General features: G+C 33.0%; 3 protein-coding genes across 3 annotated transcripts; 1 reads left to right on the top strand and 2 right to left on the bottom strand.

Moving 5' to 3' along the window:
* Positions 1-6,519: 6,519 nt before the first annotated feature.
* LOC146913388 (chloride channel protein CLC-b-like) lies at positions 6,520-11,902 on the top strand. The gene is made up of 6 exons (XM_085716557.1): positions 6,520-6,827; positions 7,068-7,268; positions 7,567-7,744; positions 9,172-9,704; positions 10,250-11,378; positions 11,584-11,902. Exons 1-6 carry the CDS (start codon positions 6,637-6,639, stop codon positions 11,689-11,691), a joined length of 2,340 nt encoding a protein of 779 aa, XP_085572683.1. The 5' UTR covers positions 6,520-6,636; the 3' UTR covers positions 11,692-11,902.
* A 670-nt stretch (positions 11,903-12,572) lies between these two features.
* LOC146913387 (Cupredoxin superfamily protein) lies at positions 12,573-13,946 on the bottom strand. Its single transcript, XM_085716556.1, has 2 exons — positions 13,713-13,946; positions 12,573-13,186 (listed from the first exon to the last, which is right to left on the bottom strand). Exons 1-2 carry the CDS (start codon positions 13,873-13,875, stop codon positions 12,813-12,815), a joined length of 537 nt encoding a protein of 178 aa, XP_085572682.1. The 5' UTR covers positions 13,876-13,946; the 3' UTR covers positions 12,573-12,812.
* A 1,554-nt stretch (positions 13,947-15,500) lies between these two features.
* On the bottom strand, positions 15,501-19,780 carry LOC146913386 (triacylglycerol lipase 2-like). The gene is made up of 9 exons (XM_085719486.1): positions 19,591-19,780; positions 19,382-19,501; positions 17,896-18,036; positions 17,462-17,575; positions 17,230-17,373; positions 16,739-16,779; positions 16,551-16,630; positions 16,331-16,426; positions 15,501-15,863 (listed from the first exon to the last, which is right to left on the bottom strand). Exons 1-9 carry the CDS (start codon positions 19,756-19,758, stop codon positions 15,538-15,540), a joined length of 1,230 nt encoding a protein of 409 aa, XP_085575612.1. The 5' UTR covers positions 19,759-19,780; the 3' UTR covers positions 15,501-15,537.
* Positions 19,781-20,257: the final 477 nt, after the last annotated feature.

Genomic DNA, 20,257 nt, shown 5'->3' with positions numbered 1-20,257 from the left:
TTAGTCCAATCATTGACTCTTCTTGTCTGAAATGTGATCTTGTTCTTCTTGGACTATCTTTGTTTCCAATGATTAGCTCTTCAGGATGTGAAGACTTGTGTTTGAATGTGTTTCTGGGAGGATCTGCTTGATGTGAGCCATCTTGTGCTTCATCAGAAGCAGCTTCATCTTGTGCTTCTGATGTGGGTTCAGCTTCTGAACTATCTTCAGATTCAGCTATCTGATCAGGTTCTGGAGTAGCTTCAGGAACCTGTATCTCTGCAGAACTTTCACCTTGCTTTGAAGTTTTATCTTCAAGCTCCTTGTCATCAAATTTAACGTGCATAGATTCTTCAACACAAAGTGTTTCTGAATTATACACTCTGTATGCCTTTGACCTTTTAGAGTAACCTAAAAAGATTCCTCTTTGGGCCTTGGCATCAAATTTCTTTAGGTAGAGCTTGTTGTTCAGAATGTAACATGTACATCCAAATTGATGAAAGTAAGAGATATTGGGTTTTCTTCCTTTAAAGAGTTCATATGCTGTCTTCTCCAAAATAGGTCTAATATAGATCCTGTTTTGAACATAGCATGCTGTATTCACTGCTTCTGCCCAAAAATGTTTTGGTAAATTGTTTTCATGAATCATGGTTCTGGCCATTTCTTGTAAGGTTCTATTCTTTCTCTCTACAACCCCATTTTGTTGTGGTGTTCTAGGAGAAGAGAACTCATGGAAAATTCCATGTTTTTCACAAAAAGCTTCAAATGGCTCATTTTCAAATTCTCCACCATGATCACTTCTGACTTTCAAAATTTTTGATTCTTTTTCAGATTGAATTTGAGTGCAGAAGCTACTGAATACATCACACGCAACATCTTTACTCTTTATGAATTTCACCCAAGTCCATCTGCTGTAATCATCAACAATGACTAATCCATATCTACTTCCATATAGGGATGCAGTACTCACTGGTCCAAATAAATCAATATGGAGTAATTCTAAAGGTCTTGAGGTTGAAACAATGTCTTTGGTTTTAAAAGATGATTTCACAATTTTCCCTCTCTGACATGCACCACAGAGTGCATCTGAATGATAGTCAATGTCTGGTAGCCCTTTCACAAGTTGTAACTTACTAAGCTTAGAGATTAACCTCCAGTTAGCATGTCCCAACCTTCTGTGCCACATCCATTTCTTATCATTCACTGATAGTAGGCACATCACCTTCTGATCAGCCAGTTCAGAAAAATTGATTTTATAGACATTGTCAACTCTCTTTCCTTTGAACACAATGGATTTGTCTTCCTTGTTGATTACTGTACAGTTGGGTTTTTCAAAAAGCACATCATAACCATTATCACAAAATTGACTAATGCTCAAAAGGTTATGTTCAAGACCATCTACCAACCATACATTATTAATTGAGGTAGAGGAGTTACCAATAGTTCCTGTACCTATGATCTTGCCTGACTGGTTGCCTCCAAATTTCACATTTCCTCCCTCTTTCATTGTTAGGCTGAGGAACATGGACTTGTCTCCTGTCATGTGTCTTGAGCAACCACTGTCTAGGTACCATGATCTTTGCTTTGGCACTGCTCTTAGACATACCTGCATCATTGACATTTTTAGATTTAGGTACCCATTGTTCTATGGGTCCTGGAAGGTTAGTACTTAAGGCTTTACTCTTCACTTCTTGTACCTTGTGCTGTGAGTTGGGTTGCTTCTGATTAACCATCACCTTAGGTTTTGGTACTTCAGAAGCAGTAACTGTCTTCTTCTGAAACTTAGACTTCAGAACCCCAGATTTTGGTTTCACCAGACTCTGAGGAATAGATTCTGATCTTTTCAGGATCCTAACCTTTGAAGTTTTGGAATCAGATTTGATCATAGCCTTTGACTTAGAGTTCTTTGGCTTTGAAGTAATCTTAGCCTTAGAACTAGAAGCTTCAGGTTCTGATTGAACAACAGTTTCCAACTCAGCCCCTTCTGGTACAAAGAATGTTTTCAGACCTTCCTTGATGCATTCACAACAAGACTTTAGATTGGTTTTCTCCAGTTTCACTTCTGGAAAGCCAATTCCTCTGCCATTGTTCTTGTAAATGCTATAAATCATAGAAGCCACTCTGCTTCTGTCAATGCCAGATATAATAAAATCTTCAAGAGCAATTTCATGGTTACTTAAAGGTTTTTCATTACACTTTTCTTGTAGCTTCTGACATAAGAACCTGAGCTGATCTTCATATGTTTTACACATGAAGTCAAAGCCCCTAAGTCCTTGTTCAGAAGCTTTCAGATCCAATAAAGTTGATTTTTGCTGTTGTACCAAATCAGCATATTTTTCTTTTAAATCCTTCAACTCATTGGTTCTTACTTCAAAATGTGTAAGAAGTTCTTTAAGTGACTCAACAAGTTCATCTCTGGGAATTTTGGAATATACCTCGTTTTCATCTTCTGAGTCTGAATCTGACCCAGCTTCTGAAGTTGCTGTTGCTACCAACCCAACAGCTACCTTTGCATCTTCATCAGCTTCCTCTTTATCAGATCCAGATTCACTACCCAAATCATCCCAGGTTGCCATTAAACTCTGCTTAATCTGCTTCTTGAGTTTGCTTGGTTTGAATGTAGACCTCTTTGACTTGTCCTTTGACTTTTCTCTTTGAAGATCAGGACATTCAGCAATGAAGTGTCCAGGCTTCTTACAGTTGAAGCATCCCTTCTGATCTTCTTTCTTTGAGCTTCTGGAGTTACCCCTTCTGGAGAGAAACTTTCTGTTCTTCTTGGCCAAATATTGAAGTCTGTTTGAGAGCATGGCCATTTCAGCAGCATCTGGTTCAGAATCTGAACTTGACTGTTCTTCCTCTTCAGATTCAACTACTTTGAGAGCTTTTGATGACTTGCCTTTGGATGGAAGAGCTATTGATTTACTCTTCTTAGTAGACTCATGTTCATTAAGACTTAACTCATGAACTTTGAGAGAACTAACAAGGTCTTCGACACTTAAAGTGTTTAAATCTTTAGCTTCCTCAATGGCAGTCACCTTTGGTCTCCATCTGGCAGGTAAGCTTCTGAGTATCTTGCTTACATGATCAGAAGCAACATAGCTCTTCTTTAGAATCTGTAGCCCAGAAACTAAGGTTTGAAACCTTGAGTACATTTCCTCAATAGTTTCATCATCCTTCATCTTGAATAACTCATACTGATGTACAAGCAGGAGAGCCTTTGCTTCTTTGACCTTCTTGCTCCCTTCATAATTTGAACAGAGAGAAGCAAACATAGCTTTAGCAGTGGATTTGTCACTCATCTTCATGTATTCTGCTTTGGGTATGGCAGTGACAAGAGCTCCTCTGATAATATGATGCTTCTTGTAAAGTTTCCTCAGTTCTGGAGTATGTTTCTTTCTATCCACAGCAGCTCCTTCTTCATCAAGGACTAAATCACCAACACCATCTTCCAGAATATCCCATAATTCTTCATCCAGGCTCATGATGTAACTGTAAAAGTTGGTCTTCCACCAAGAGAACTCTTCAGCATCTCCATTGAACTTTGGAACTTTTCCAACACTGGTTTTCTTACTATCACTATAATCATGTGAGACATGTTTATAGCTAGTATCACTAGAACCAGAACCATTAGGAGGAGGAGTAGTCATGTTTTTCTCAGATCTTTGACTGTTGCACGGTTAAGTGTTACACAACAGACCAAGGCTCTAGATACCAATTGAAGGTGAGAAAAACACAAGAAGGGGGGTTGAATTGTGTTTTAGAAAAATTCTTCGTTTCTCCTAAAAACTGAACACACTGATCAGAAGCTAAGTGAGACAGCTTCTGAAGTGATAATCAGAATCTAAATGCAGCGGAATAAAACAGAGAGAGAGAGAAGAAGAACGACACAAAGCAATTATACTGGTTCCTTCCACAATCCGGAAGTAGTCCAGTCCCCCTTGCACTTCCAAGGAGATTTCACTATGAGTAATATCTGATTACAAATGCTCAAGCACACAAGCAAGAGACTTCCAATGCTCAAGCACACAAGCAAGAGACTTCCTTTGCTCAAGAACACAATCAAGAGACTTCCTGCTCAAGCACAACTGCAAGAGACTTCTTAACTAAACAAAATTACACAGAAAATTGTTTAAGGTTGAACACTTGATATACAATCAGAGGTGCTCACAATACAAATCAGATACAGACTCAATGGACTTAAGAATTTCTAAGATATGACTTGAGACACAGAAATTCTAAGTGAATGCAGAACAATTTCAGCAGAGGTTTGGTACTTGTGAAAATCTTGTGAGTCTTTCGTTCAGCGTTCTTGCATTACCAAATCTCTAGGTCTTCACTCCTTTATATAAAGGTGTGAAAGAGACGTTGTGAAATTGCCAGCGCACCAAAGAGTCGTTGTTGAAGCTTGATCTTTCACCAATGATATATTGCCTGATTTGGTTGTTGTCCTATGAAGAACAAATTTGAAATCCATTCCTTATCCAAAGGAACATCTATGCAGGCGAAACCGTATTCTGGAGCTGTTTTCTTGTCCTGTAGCGTGGACACAAAACAGAGTAGTGGAGAACGTGGTTGTACAATTCGTACAAAGTACAATGTCAACGCTTTCGTCCAAATTGCAAACACACGCCTTCAAACACCTTTGAAATGACCGTTGCAAACTCCACTAATCCTTTGTTTGTGTTTTCGAATCCAATAGACAGCTTTTGCATTGATAATTCTTCAATTCTTGATTCTTTGCAAATCCAGTTGATATTCAGCTTCTGGTGAAATGGCTTCTGATGAGGCAGCTTCTGATGATGCAGCTTCTGATGATATGACTTCTGCAGCTTCTGATGACGCAGCTTCTGATGATGTGGCTTCTGGACCTCTTGTCTTCAGAAGCACTATTCTTCAGGAGCAGCTTACTTCAGGAGCGCTATTTCTTCAGGAGCAGCTTGACTTCAGGAGCGCTTTTTCTCTTCAGTAGCAAGTTGCCTTCAGGAGCGTCCAAGCTTCAAATTTTTGTTGTTTCCATAGCTCTTTATTTGCTCATTCAGAACCAATGATGATGTAACTTTATAATTATGGTCCTGTACACTTGAACAAATATTAGCTAGTCCAATTTACAATTTTTAATACCTTGTTATCATCAAAACCCTTTATGGTTCATTGTTAAACACATTTTGTTCCAACAAACATTAGCCTAACTTAAATCACACGCTTGTTTGCCTGCTGTAATCTGATGATTATATTTTAACTATGTAACTTTTGAAGATATACTACCTCATTCCTTTTAATTATTGTTTTAAGGCTAATTTATACATTTTGTCAAAGAAGAGAGGTTAATTTATAGATATCAAGAAAGTCAATATATTTTGTTATTTTGATGGAATTATTGTCCATTTTACATATAATTTTATGATGACATCTTCTATTTATTGTTATATTTCGCGCACTTTTCTCCCTTATAATTTTGACGAAACAATTATATGTATGTAAAGTTTGGAGCTCGGATCCCGTATTTTCCATTTATTCATCATGACAAAAGAAAAAATCAAATACAAAAACTGAACAACAACAACTCACTAAGTGGAATCAAATACATACATAATCTACAACTTTTCTATTATATATACTACCCCAACTCTCTCTCTCTCTCTCTCTCTCTCTCTCTCTCTCTCTCCCCCCTCTCTCTCCCTCTCTCTCTCCCTCCCTAATGTCGTCATTTCTAATTCATCATGTCTAGACTTACCACACATTCAATGTAACATCCTTATCTCTATTTGCACTTATTTTATTCTTGTGTTGATTATTAAATACAAAAATTTAAAAATCGTTAATTAAAAAAGAAAGGTGAGGCTTTGGGCTTATTAGCGACTATCTAGTGGATGCATGAATTAGAGTTCAATCAAGTTATCTTTACTTTGAATTTGATGAATGTTGTGGACTCTTTTAACTTGTCAACCAATGACATAATCAACGTAAGTTTTATTTTTAGTAGACGTCGTGGTACTTTATGTCGCTTTTTTTAGGAGAGATGCTAATATGGTTACTCATAACCTCGTTAAAGTGACCATATAAACATAAGTTCTCAGCTTTATAGTGCAATTTTCTCTTATATTCATCCTTTAATTTTTAATGTAATTCATTAGTTTTCTCTTGTAAAAAAAATAAAGAAAAAAGAAATATATATGGACTTTATTTATATAGATTTAATTAGTATGAACACAGTGATTTTTTCTTGAATTGTCAACCAATCATGAATTGCCACATCTTTAAAGAAAAGTAAACTCTATTTATATTAATCGCATGAAAATCTTAACATATGATTTGATCATCCCATGTTTAATATTTTTTAACTAAAATATTGACTCTTACCCTTAAAAAATAAAAATGCATGCCAATCATGTGGGAATGGAGGTAGGTGATGGTCACCGAATAATAGGATGAAATATATTAATATATAAACTTGTCATTTTCAAAGTTTTCAATTGAAAATAAATAATTGGACAACATTGCAAATCAACCATATATTAAAATCCAATCACAACAGTTTCTATTCTCCACTTTCTTATAAAATTATATCATTTATAGACAAAGTGTCTCAAACTTTGTTCTAATCCAAAAACATTCTTAAGCTTTGTCAACATTTTTGTGTGTGCATGTGTTACTCCAATGGGGGAAGAATTAAGTTTTGTAATGGAAAACACATCAATGAATGAAAACATGGAGGAAGAACTTGAAGAAAGAGATCCAGAAAGAAATCCAATGAATGAACCACTTCTAAAGAGGAATAGAACACTTTCTTCAAATCCACTTGCTCTTGTTGGAGCAAAAGTTTCTTACATAGAAAGCTTAGATTATGAGTAAGAACTCAAAACCTATGTAGCACTTATCACTTCTGATCGAATATGTATTCGGTTTTTGACATTGACAAATTTGATTATATTCAATGAACTCATTTTTTTTATAATAATATTGATGTGTCAGCCTCGCGTGTCTGATTTCCGTGTCTATATTAGTTTTTCATAATAACTCGCACAAGATCCACTTAATTGAAGTTATTTGATTTCTTCCACAAACTAATTAAGTTACTCATTTTGCAGGATCAATGAGAATGATTTGTTCAAGCAAGATTGGAGAAGTAGATCAAGAGGTCAAGTGATGCAATACATAATCTTGAAATGGTTACTTGCATTTCTTGTTGGACTTCTTACTGGTTTTATAGCTACTCTTATCAATCTTGCTGTTGAGAATATTTCAGGGTATAAACTCCTTACTGTTGTTGGATACATTCAACAAGAAAGGTTAGAACAAACAACCCTCCCATATATTTTATTTTTATAATGAGAAAATTTTGGTCAAATGTGATTAATGACTTCAATATTAGTTGTGTTTTTTTATCTAAAAATTGTAAATATCCGTCTCGAGACTATATGATCAATCTCTTACACTGAGCTAACACCTCGTAGACTCAATATCAGATGTGTCGATCACATATGTATAAATATGATGATGTTATCATCCAGATCATAGTCACATGCCTTTGTTAAGAATAATTGTGACAACAATTTAAAACCTTGATGTTATAAATTGTGGATGCAGGTACATGATGGGGTTTCTATATTTCTTGGGCACTAATTTCTTGTTGACATTTATTGCTTCAATTCTGTGTGTTTGTTTTGCTCCAACTGCTGCTGGACCAGGAATACCTGAAATCAAAGCTTATCTTAATGGTGTTGATACTCCAAACATGTATGGTGCTACAGTTTTGTTTGTTAAGGTGAGTTTGTTAAGAGGAAATTGCAACATTACTATCAATTTTTTTTTTTAATACAATGCTCTAATTTGTTTTTTACATTTTTTTAAATAAATTAATGAAGGGAGAAATTATTATTAATTAAAGTGATACTAGTGATCATTTTATAGTTGTCCCTAAAGAGATTTGAATTTTGTTTCTTATAATTATAAGACCATACAAACTCTTACCAAAAATATTATTTAATTTTCAAGAGTTTGTTTATTTTCCAAAAATTATATTAAGGTTGAATCATGTGAGTAGTACCGTCGTGTTGGAGTGTCAAATGTGACTAAAATGTCTCATATTACATAGAAACATGATCATTAAGCAACATATAAGAAACTTATATATCTAATCTTAAAGTTTTAGGTGAACATATGATGTTCAAATCACATACGCGATTGTTTCTAACTCAATATGATGATCTCGATATTTTAGATGCCTCTGGAAGATCCAATATATTTGATCAATATTTGGTGATATTTTAACATTTGATTAAAAGATGGTAGTATTTTTTACTTAAAATAATTGATGGGACTAATTTCCCAATAACTCCAACTCTCCAAGAATCAAGAAAAGAAATTGGAAGTAGGATTTGATGTGTGGAAGGGGTTTGTCCAACCTTTTTCATTATCATCTCAAAGATGGGGCGGGTCGAGAATGAGTGTATGACCTAAGGCAGGGTAAGGCAAAAGATGCTTGCCCATCTTGTGTGATTGTTATGTCTATTGTCTTATTTAATAGGACCACTATTGTGGGGCCCACAAACCTTGGCCTTGCACATCAATTGGTCATGATACAAGGAATGTTGTTTTCAATCATTGCAATATTTTGTCTAATATAATAATGTCAATAGTATTCATGAAGGCTCTAACAATAATGTATATGATAATCCCTCAAAAATAAAATAAAATAATGTATATGATAAAAATAGTATTGTCTAACGAATATTATGTGAAGAAATTTTGTTGTTAAGTGCCTTATACGTTTCAAAAACATAATAACACTTTAAATATATGTTTTAGTTATTGTTATTTTTGTAAAAGGTTAATGCTAGATGTAGTAAAATGGTAAAACATGATCAACAAGATTCAATACAGTTGACTAATAGCAGCCTTTAAACAAACATGTGGTCCTAGGCTCTATGACTCTGTCCGGTGTTTTAAAAGCCAGACCAAATCAGACGGTTGAAATCAGTTGAATTATGACCTAACACGGTCTATAAGTTGATTATTCAAGTAGTTTGAGTTTGACCACAATTTTGTATCGGTACAAGAATAATTGTTTTTAAACAAGATGAACCGATACAAAATTGTGGTCAAACTACTTGAATAAGCGTTTTTTAACTAAAAATATCTAAGAAACCTAGAGTTCAAATGATTTACTATATTTCACATTTACTCTTGTAGATAATTGGAAGCATAGGAGCTGTTTCAGCAGGTCTAGACTTAGGAAAAGAAGGTCCATTAGTACACATAGGAAGCTGTATTGCTTCCTTACTAGGCCAAGGAGGTCCAGACAATCATAGAATCAAATGGAAATGGGTAAGATACTTCAACAACGATCGCGACCGTCGTGACCTAATAACGTGCGGAGCTTCATCCGGTGTTTGCGCGGCTTTCCGAGCACCGGTCGGCGGCGTTCTCTTTTCTCTAGAAGAGGTTGCAAGTTGGTGGAGAAGTGCTCTTTTATGGAGGACTTTTTGTAGCACAGCTGTTGTTGTGGTTGTTCTAAGGGGATTCATTGAACTTTGTCATGAAGGGAAATGTGGTCTTTTTGGTGAAGGTGGTTTGATTATGTTTGATGTTAGTAATGTTGCTGTGAGTTATAATGTTATGGATATTGTTCCTGTTGCTATTATTGGAATCATTGGTGGTGTCTTGGGAAGTCTTTATAACTATCTTCTTCATAAGATCCTTAGGGTTTATAATCTCATCAATCAGTAAGTAATCTCATCTTACCTAAGGTTAAATCATAAATGTCTCATCTAAGGGGATTCATTAAATCATACTTATGTCTCATGTTTTATAAGCTATGAAGCACGAACACGAACACAGACACCGAACACTGACACATCGACACCGCTAATCATTTGAAAAAAATGTTATAATTCGGTGTAATCATATGTGGAAGACATCGGGATACCTCTAATCTGAGGAGTTTCTGTGCTTCTTTGTTTATCAGTTCTTTCTAACTATTGCATATTGTATGACTAAGAGCATGATTAGATAATAACTTAATAAAGTGCTTATAACATAACCACTTATCATATAAGTTTTTGTGTATAAACTTTCTCTAACAAAAGATAAAGTTAAATTGTTTTTATATCAGCTTTCATAAGCTATGAACATGTACCACTACTAACTTATTTTCGTAAGCTCTCTTAAATCGTCTGACATTAACTCAAATTTTGGAAAGGTATCACAACTCAAGTTAACTTTTCTTTAGATTATGTGATTAATGGTGAGAATTTCTACTTTATTGCAGGAAAGGAAAATTATACAAGCTCCTTCTAAGTCTCTCAGTATCAATCATCACATCAGTATGTCAATATGGTCTTCCCTTCCTAGTAAAATGTACACCATGTGATGATCTATCAATGTGTCCTACAAATGGAAAATCAGGAAACTACAAACAATTCAACTGTCCAAATGGCCATTTTAATGACCTAGCTACTCTTCTTCTCACAACAAATGATGATGCAGTTAGAAACATTTTCTCAACAAACACACCTCATGAATACCAACCATTTTCAATCTTGATATTTTTCACACTATATTGCATATTAGGTTTAATCACTTTTGGCATTGCTGTTCCATCAGGACTTTTTTTACCTATCATATTAATCGGTTCCGGTTATGGACGCCTCCTCGGAATCCTAATGAAATCTTACACAAATATTGATCATGGTTTGTTAGCTGTTCTTGGTGCAGCTTCCTTGATGGCAGGGTCAATGAGAATGACTGTTTCACTTTGTGTTATTTTTCTTGAACTTACCAACAATCTTCTTTTGTTACCAATAACAATGATTGTTCTTCTCATAGCGAAAACCGTTGGAGATAGTTTCAATCCAAGTGTTTATGAGATGATACTTCATTTGAAAGGTTTACCTTTTATGGATGCTGATCCCGAACCGTGGATGAGAAATTTATCGGTTGGAGAACTTATCGATGTTAAATCATCGGTTGTTAGTTTCCGCGGCATTGAAAAGGTTGCTAACATTGTTGATGCCTTGAAGAACACTACACATAATGGTTTTCCTGTGATGGATGATGGTGATGAAGTTGAGATAGTAAAATTGCATGGAGTGATTTTAAGAGCACATTTGATAAAAGTGCTTAAGAAAAAGTGGTTTTTGAAAGAGAAAAGGAGAACTGAAGAATGGGAAGTTAGGGAGAAATTTAGTTGGGTTGAGTTGGCTGAGAGAGAAGGAAATATTGAAGATGTTGTTGGTGTTACTAAAGATGAAATGGAAATGTTTGTTGATCTTCATCCTCTTACTAATACAACTCCGTTTACCGTGTTAGAGAGTATGTCGGTAGCAAAAGCCCGGATCCTTTTCAGACAAGTCGGACTTCGTCATATGCTTGTTGTACCGAAGTATCAAGCCTCCGGGGTGAGTTCATTAAACATGTTCATTATAAATTTTACTTTCACACGAGCCTGTTTAGATCGATTTATTTTAGCTTATCTACTGACATAATAATTTGTGATACTGTTTGAGAGAGCTTACGGAAACAACTTATAACATGATCATAAGTTATTTTTTCAGCTTATTTTAATGAGCTTAGGTCTAACCTTTTGATATGGTCTCATCATAGGTATCTCCTGTAATTGGGATATTGACAAGGCAGGATCTACTTGCCTACAACATTCTATCAGTCTTTCCTCACTTGGCAAATTCTAAGGACAGAGAAAAGAACAATTGAAGCTCTTATAATCATTGAATGTCCATTCAGTTTATTGGAAAAAGTCTATTTCATTTCACAATTTTTTCCCCAGTTTTGTATTACTTTGGCCAATACAGAGAGAGAGAGAGAGATAAGATAATAGTAACAATTATATTATATTCAAAATTCCTATTCTTTCCACACAATTTATGTCAAAGTAAAGGTAATGAAAATAAATTCCCTTTATTACTAGCAAAGTTTTAAAAATTATCATTGAAATACTTCAAGGAAAATATAAAAAATGTGTTCGATGTCTATAACTCAAATGGTTCACTTAGGAGTCTAGGATATCCGAATAATTTGTGAAAAAGATATAGGGTTTAAACCTTCACTACCATCCTCGTTGTTACAATTTAGTGGTTGATCTTGAGAACATTTTTTTGTGAGTGTATGGGTTCGATTCTTGGCCACTCATCTATAAAAAAACCTTACTACTAATATATCTACTTTTTTGTTTCAAAAGTCTAGTGACAAAACTCAGGCACACAAATGTTATGATCTCAAATAATACTAGAATACACACAATTGGCAATTATCGAAATTGAGGAATTCAAGGGACACATGGCATGTGATCCATAAATGAACGAGTTGAGAATTGGAAATGCGAACTAAATATTCTTCAACATGCTATAAGAGGCAAAATACATGATTGACGGGGTGTGCAAAATTTGATGAAAGTCTCTACTTTCTCCCTTTAGCATTTTTTAGAATGATTTCTTCTTCTTAGACTTGTTCTTAGATCTTCAGTATCTTTCCCTTTAACAAATTGTTCACATTATCGATACTTGTATTCTCAATCAATTATTTCGGACATAACATAATATCAACAGGTACTTGTCTATAAAGAAAAAGGCAGTGCATAAAATGAAAAAGATTTTAATAAAGCAAAGAGAAAAATGTTGAAATACACATTCACTTACAATATATGGAAACAAACATAACAACTTATATAAAGTATGTATCTTCTGTCTCTTATTCAACTCTACTACATGTTTGCTGAATATGAAGAGGTAAATTAAAATTTCCATGCCACTGTACCCCTCTAGTGTATGTATATGTATATGCTTATTACACTCACAAACCAAACTTCATATAATCAATTAAAATAAAGAAAATATTGTTGCAAAAGATAGTGTGACAATGAGCATAATAGAAGCAAAGTATTGTGAGGCTGAAGATGCAGTAGATGCAGGAGAAGAAGTAGATGATGACGATGACGACGACGATGGTGATGACGACGATGATGGGGATGATGCGGAGGAAGAAGATCCATTTCCTACTGTGATCTTTACCTTCATACCTTGACCACAATGACCTAAGGTACCACATGTGAAGTACCTTGTACCTGGCTTGTCCAATTTTACAACATCTTTTCCAGTACTTAAGGAATTTAGTGGGGTGCTAATATCACATTTTTTGTAGGCACTTTCATCACTTAGTTCAACCACACTATGCATAGATGTGTACTTGAAAACTGAAATAAATAAATAAATAAAATCAAGACATACATCACATTTAATTCATAGATTTTTTTTAGTGTTTTACATTATTTCCACAACCACATCCAAGATTGTAAATTATGATTGCATTGTGATATTTGATCTAGCAAAATTATCAATCAAATATTGCTTAATGATACTGCCACAATTTTTTGGATAGACGTATATTAGCTGTTATGTTAGTATATTCTCCTTAATCAGAGTTTGAACTTCATCGACCCTAAACTTAAACCAGTTGAGCTATTCAACCCACATTGCTACAATTGAGTTGCGAAAAAAGAAATTGAAACATAAATGTCCCATCTACAATACCATTGTTTAAAATTTTGATTGGTGGATCAACATTATTTATTTGCAATTTTAATAATGATCACAATATGATTGAAACTTACCAAGTAAAAATAATTATGTAAAAATGATGATTAAAACATTAAAAAATATTTTTCTACTTTCTATTATAGGAATTTCTCTACCAACAAATTTTTTTGATAAGAAACTTACCAAGTTGATCTCCAACTTTGAATGTTTGACCTGAACTCCATGAATCAAAGTCTGAGGATGGATCCCAACCTTGGCTTCCACCAACATTATGTTGTGTTGCCAATACCTCCTTTGTGATCAAGGTAGCTAACAATGCCAAGAAAATCATATTCTTGCACCCCATGGTTCAATTTGTTCTTTGTTATATTTTTTTCTTTCTCTCTTACTATCACTCTTTTAGAGATTGTTTTGTTTGAACATATTTCTACAATTCATCTCTATATTTATAAGGTCATAAAATATCCTATGCATATACTTAAGGCACAAACTTCTTTACATTAATATTATGTTTTAAGGGTTACATTAATATATGCTGAAGCAATATTAAATTATGAATTCCTTACAAAGCAACTTGTTAACTATAAAATATAAGAGATGCATGCTTTTGTTTAATTGGATCAACAAAGTAGTTTGGTCATCTAGAACTTTTTTCAGTGTTTGGATTGGCTTCCAAGCATATTCAGGTCGGTAAAGAATATTAAAGCTTGGCTTTCAAACAAAGTTGTCATGAGTCACTTCTTCAGGATAGCTAGGTTAGATGCTCAAACTTTAATTTAGATTATAGATAATGTCAAAGATATTAAAATAAGATGACATACACATTTAAAACCAATAAATATTTTTTAAAAGGTAAAACCAATATGAGACAAGCAAGATGCAACAAGTAAAATAAATCAACCAAGAAAACTTTATGTCTTACAATTGGAGACTTTTGGAAGAGTTATTTAGACCATAATTAGGTTTACTATTTCATGATAAGTGTTTGAAAATCTTGAGGTTAATATACATAATATGTCATAAGGTTGGCTTATTTTAATGAACTGTCCAATATATTTTAGCCTCTTCCCCTCTTCAATTTTCATCAGGGTAAAGATTAAAAGTGAGTGAGGTTGAAAACAAATAAAAAAAAAACTCTTTGCTTTAGGTTGTAATATGTTTTAGGCTGAACATTTTTGTTAGTATGTGTGACATCTTTTCTCTATAAAAACTATTAACAATTTCTTTTATGTTATTTCTTTTTTATGCATTTTATGTTATTGAATTTCAGTATTTGTGACTTAAGTTTTCATTTTTTTTTTGTTGAAGGAGACTTAAATTTTCATTTGATAAGCGCTTGTTGAATGAACACATAATTAAATTATCCATAACTCGACATTGCATTATATAGACTGAGTTGGGGTTCGAACCTCGAATCCACTTAATTTAGTAGTGTATTTCTAACTATTAGATTAATTGACAAAGAAAAATGCCAAACATATTTTGCAATATGAGAAAGACCACCAAAATTTGCTTACTTATATCAGCCATTGATGTTCTTTTGGGATGAAAATCAGATTATGCGTTAATTAATTTATCAATGCTGAAAACTTTTCTTCCTCTATATTGTTTAGCAAGCAGAAATAAGTGGACAATTCCATTGCTAATTTTGATCCACATGTTTTATATTATAAGATAGTTAAGGCAAATTAATAGATTCTGCTGGTCACTTTTTTTTTTCAAGAAGCTAAAATGAAATTTATTCAAAATGCAAAGAATATCTTAGCAAACACAAGAAATGTTAGGCTATGAGACTTAAAAAGCAACATACAAAGAAAACGTGTGCCGTATATATGCGGAACACCCATAACTCATGAAAATTTTATTACCAAAAGCACCTAATAATTTTTGTTTATCATGTTTTTTACCACCTAAAATTTGCATCCTTCATTTGTAATACCAAATCATCTAAAACCTAACAAAGCAATGGACTTAAGTGGTTAATGAGATTCACCCAATTATTCAAGTATCACCATTGACGTTTAAAAAACGATGTAACATTATTGTACACCAAGTCATTGGCATTCACACCAAACACGTAGTCAGCATGAGCATATTTATCAATGAATTGAACACTAAGTTTGTCTGCATCATGGTTCTGAAAGTGTTGACTAAGTAATCTCTTAACATCAGCAACATCGGAAAGCGCGTCGCGACCTCCATAGCTCATGAAAATTGGTACAGTTTTAGGAATGTTTGAGAGGTTGTAGACTGGAGGTGTTACTCGTCCATAATGCCAGAAGTTTAAGTGTGGCAACATAAAGTCGAATTTCGTCAAGACACCGCTTTGAACATCTGCATAAATTTATAGCATAAGTTTATTACTACCTCCGTTCCTTTTTAATTGTCACATTTTGACATTTTACACAAACCAAGACGATCAATAAATGTTGCTACTTTTGATACAATAATTTCTATTTTTACTATAATAACCTTATTTATTTAATATCTCATTACATATATTTCTCTCTCCACAATAATAAATAAGGGTAATATTAGTAAAATAACATTTAATGTTGCATTGAACTATGTAAAGTGACACTTAAATAGGAACAAAAAAATTCTCCAAAAGTGACACTTAAAAAGGAACGGAGGGAGTATCAAGTATTAAATCAGATTGAATCGATATACGTGACTTCGAGCCTTTAATGAAACAATTTTTTTCGTCTTTATTTACATCATGACCGAATTTCAGATGATCAAATTAAATGCTCGTTTTGGGATCAAGAAAAATAAAACATGATTGAACGTGAAAATCTTACTTTGAGCTAAATGAAAGATGTTCCTTGCTGATGTTGATTGTGGCTCAACCTTCATGAATTGATTAAAAGCTGAAGGGGCTAAGCAACAATTTTCACCTAAAATAGAACAATTGAAAGAAAAAAAAACATTAGTTATATATTTAGTCAAAATTTTATAGAATTTATATGTGAAAATGTGTCACTTAAAATTTAAATTTTGACTAGGGGAAAAAATTTAGACCTGTTAGTGCAGTAAATAATTCATTGCAGTTTACACCAGGATGAGCACAAATACCCTTGATGAAGTCAACAATAGATAGTCTAACAAAATAATTGTTGAAGATCATTAAATTATGCATAATATACTGATATATTTTTTATTATAATAATAATTATAAAATAATAAAATTGTAAGTTATATGTTCTTACGCATTGAAATCAAATTCAGAAATTCCCAAAAGAGTATAACCCTGTTTGGCAAAACAAAATAATTAAAACGAATAAGATTTTATAATAACGGAAATAGATTTGTTGCAAGTCAGTAATCTCAATCGTTTATCAAGATTAAATGGTTAAATGTTGAGTTTTAGTTTTGCTTAAGTCATGATGTGAGCCGATTTCTATCCAACAATTATCTCAGTCATTGGTCAAGATCAAAAGGATGAAATTTTGTGTTTTATGATTTGCTAAAGTCACGATGTAAGCCTTTTGATCATTATCCAATGGCTAAGATGAACTCACTGCATTCAGTGATTGATCAAGTCCGACTAGTTGAAATTTCAAAATTTCGATTTGTGAATGTCACGATGTCTAATCTCTATCCAACGACTAAGTTAGTCTAACTACAACGACTATAAGAAATTACGACCTCAACAAGTCCAAGTCCAAGAATAGTTAGTGCTATTGATTAGGTTATATACCTCAGAGAGTAAGGATCTCGCAGCAACTCGTCCAAGTATAGATTTCATTTGGCTCAAATATGCAATAGGACTCAACAATGCTACTGATTTAACCTGATTTGCCCATTTACCCTCTGCCAAGGATGCCAAAGCCGTCAAAGTTCCCTGCCAAACATAGTCTTAAATTTTAGTATTATAAAATTGTTGAATATATTGATATTATATTGTAAATGTTATTTATGTGATACATTACCAAAGAATGGCCAACATAATGTATCCTCTGTCCTCCTGTTTGGTTGGAAACAAAATCAAAAATTGCAGGCATTTCATAAGTAACCAGTTCATCCCAAGACCAATTCCAGTATTTCTGCCAATGTTTACATAGATAAATGTTATTTCAGTTTGTTAAAATAAATCAAGACCTTATTTAGAAAGAAATAAAAAATAGAGTAAATAATCAAATCAATCATTAAAAATATAACATTTTGAAATAGTCCATTAGTAATATAAGTTATACTAAAAATGTTCTTGAATGACATTTTGTGCAGTTTCTCTAAATAATTCACATGAGAATTAATTTCAAGACAATAAAAAACCCCATGCAAGAACTTTAATGTATATAACTAGACAAATTTGATTATATACTCAAATTAAACATCATTTTTTTTTGGGAATAGAAAAACAAACCTTGTTAGAGGGGTCTAGGGAAGTATGTTTGCGACTAAATTTGGTTCCTCTTGTATTAGGAATCCACACATCAAATCCATTATCAGCAAGAATCATAGGCAGGTTTTGCTCTGGATTGTTCAGAAACCATGTTGCTCCATCCTGCACACAACAAAGACTCAAAATATTCAACAATATCATAGTAGCAAATATATAATCATATTCCTTAATTTGATGACAATATTTTTTAAATTGAACAGAAAACTATAAACGTAAATTATGAAATAAAATATACAAGTTTTTATCCTCTTTTATTAATTTGAACGAAATATTAGATTGAAGTTAAATTTGCCCTCGTGAGCTTAGTTCAGTTGGTAGGGACAGTGCATAAAATATGCAAGGTCCGGGGTTCGAACCCCGCCCACCACCAAAAAAAAAGATTGAAGTTAAATTTAAAAATAAAAAATTTATTATTTATAAATAAAAAATTTATTCCTTCAATTTTTTTTTTATAATTAGTGAAAAATCATAGCAATCAGAATTTAAGATTTTAGTCATCTGAGCTAAGCTCATTTGGTAGGGACAATGCTTTATAAATAAAAAATTTATTCCTTCAATTTTTTTTTTTATAATTAGTGAAAAATCATAGCAATCAGAATTTAAGATTTTAGTCATCTGAGCTAAGCTCATTTGGTAGGGACAATGCATAATATAAGATGGGGTCGGTGTTCGAACCCTACACCCCCCACTTATTCAATTTTTTTTTTTAAATAAAGCCCACTTATTCATCTTAAGAAGTGAATTTTTAACCGCTAGACTACTTAAAAAAAAAGAATTCAAGATTCTATAATGGAATAAATTTAAACAATAATATATAAAATTAAATCAAGTTATTGTTATTGTCATGATGTTGCAATAACCCATTCCCCATTTTTTTTCCTGTTAACCCTCCCTTTTTTAGGAGAGGGACTTAGTAATTCGAAGTTCGGTATCCTCAATTATTTTTTATTTTTTTTAAATGTTGCTATAGAGTAAAATTCAGAAACTCTTAAATTGAACGTAAAGATATTAAAGGGTGGTGGATCTTCTCTTCTTCTAGATTACTATAACACAGTAGTGTTATGCTCCCTTACCACTACCCACCTCCTCTCACCTTTTTTGTATTCCATTGTTTTTTCAATCTCTCGTGCTTAGATGAAACATTCTATATGATAATTTCTGGTATTTCAATTATTTTTATAAGCCATGGCGGTGGGATGCAACATGGTACTAGAAATTAGAATCATAAGCTGTAGCGGTTGTTTTTTTGAGCATTTTTTTATTAGCTTTTAAAATTAATTATTAAAATAATTGAAACAAGTCCATAAATAAAGTTCATGCCAAATAGCACTCCTCTTTTTTTTTTTGAGCAAACATACCATTGATACAAAACTTGATTTTTATTTTTTGGATAATGTAAATACTAACTAAAATAATATATATAATTGATGAATTGTTTTTAACTTACCACAACAACTCCATGTTGTACTATCACAGGTTCCTTCTTCTTAGTCACATTGCTCTTAGCCTCAGATCGACCTTCTGGAATCCTTTGAATGCTAAGAATGTATCCATCTTTCGTTATAACCTGAAAATATTACATATTAATGAATAAATTAAAGGCAACAATTTGATTATTTTGTGTAAAGACGAAAAAATTGTAACCATAATTCTTACTTCATGTTCTTCACATTTGTAGCCATGGATAGTGATCGAAGAAGCGCATAAACCTATTATCGAAGAGTTATCATTTTTCTTATCGAGAAAAACACGACTCGAAGCCTGGGCTTGATGATTACAGGTTGTTAAAACTATGAGACAAAGGGTAAAAGTAACAATGTTCATTATATCAAATCGGGAGAAAAAGTTTTCGACAACTCAATAAAACTCTTTGGTGTGATTTTTGAACTGAGAGGAGTCCTCTATTTATTCAGAGATTTTGTAACTGATTTAGCTAAAATAGCGGAAACAGTTACTATAACGGATAAGATCAAAATGAAAGTTTAACAACACTTGTGGATAAGATCAAAAAGAAACAAACCTACAAAAGTTGATATGAATAAAATAAATATAGGAAATTCAGTTGGAATCTTATTCTTATCAGAGCCAATAAAATCTAAATTTATGAAGTGATATTCAAGAATAAATATAACAATTGCTACTCCCTCCATTTCAAAATACATGTCGCAGTCAACCACTACACACATGTCAATACACAACTTTGACCATTAATATATTTAATTATACCCCCTCCATTCCTTTTTAAGTGTTGTTTTAGAAAATTAAGCGAAGTATATTTTTGCACATTTTCTTCCTATTATACCCTCAATTTAATTCACCAATA

The sequence above is a fragment of the Medicago sativa genome, chromosome 6 (assembly GCF_051527215.1).
Source record: "Medicago sativa cultivar Bolivia chromosome 6, Bolivia_mono, whole genome shotgun sequence".
NCBI classification, from domain to species: Eukaryota; Viridiplantae; Streptophyta; class Magnoliopsida; order Fabales; family Fabaceae; genus Medicago; species Medicago sativa.
Note: the sequence above shows the minus strand (reverse complement) of the source record. Positions and strands in the feature narration are given on the sequence as shown.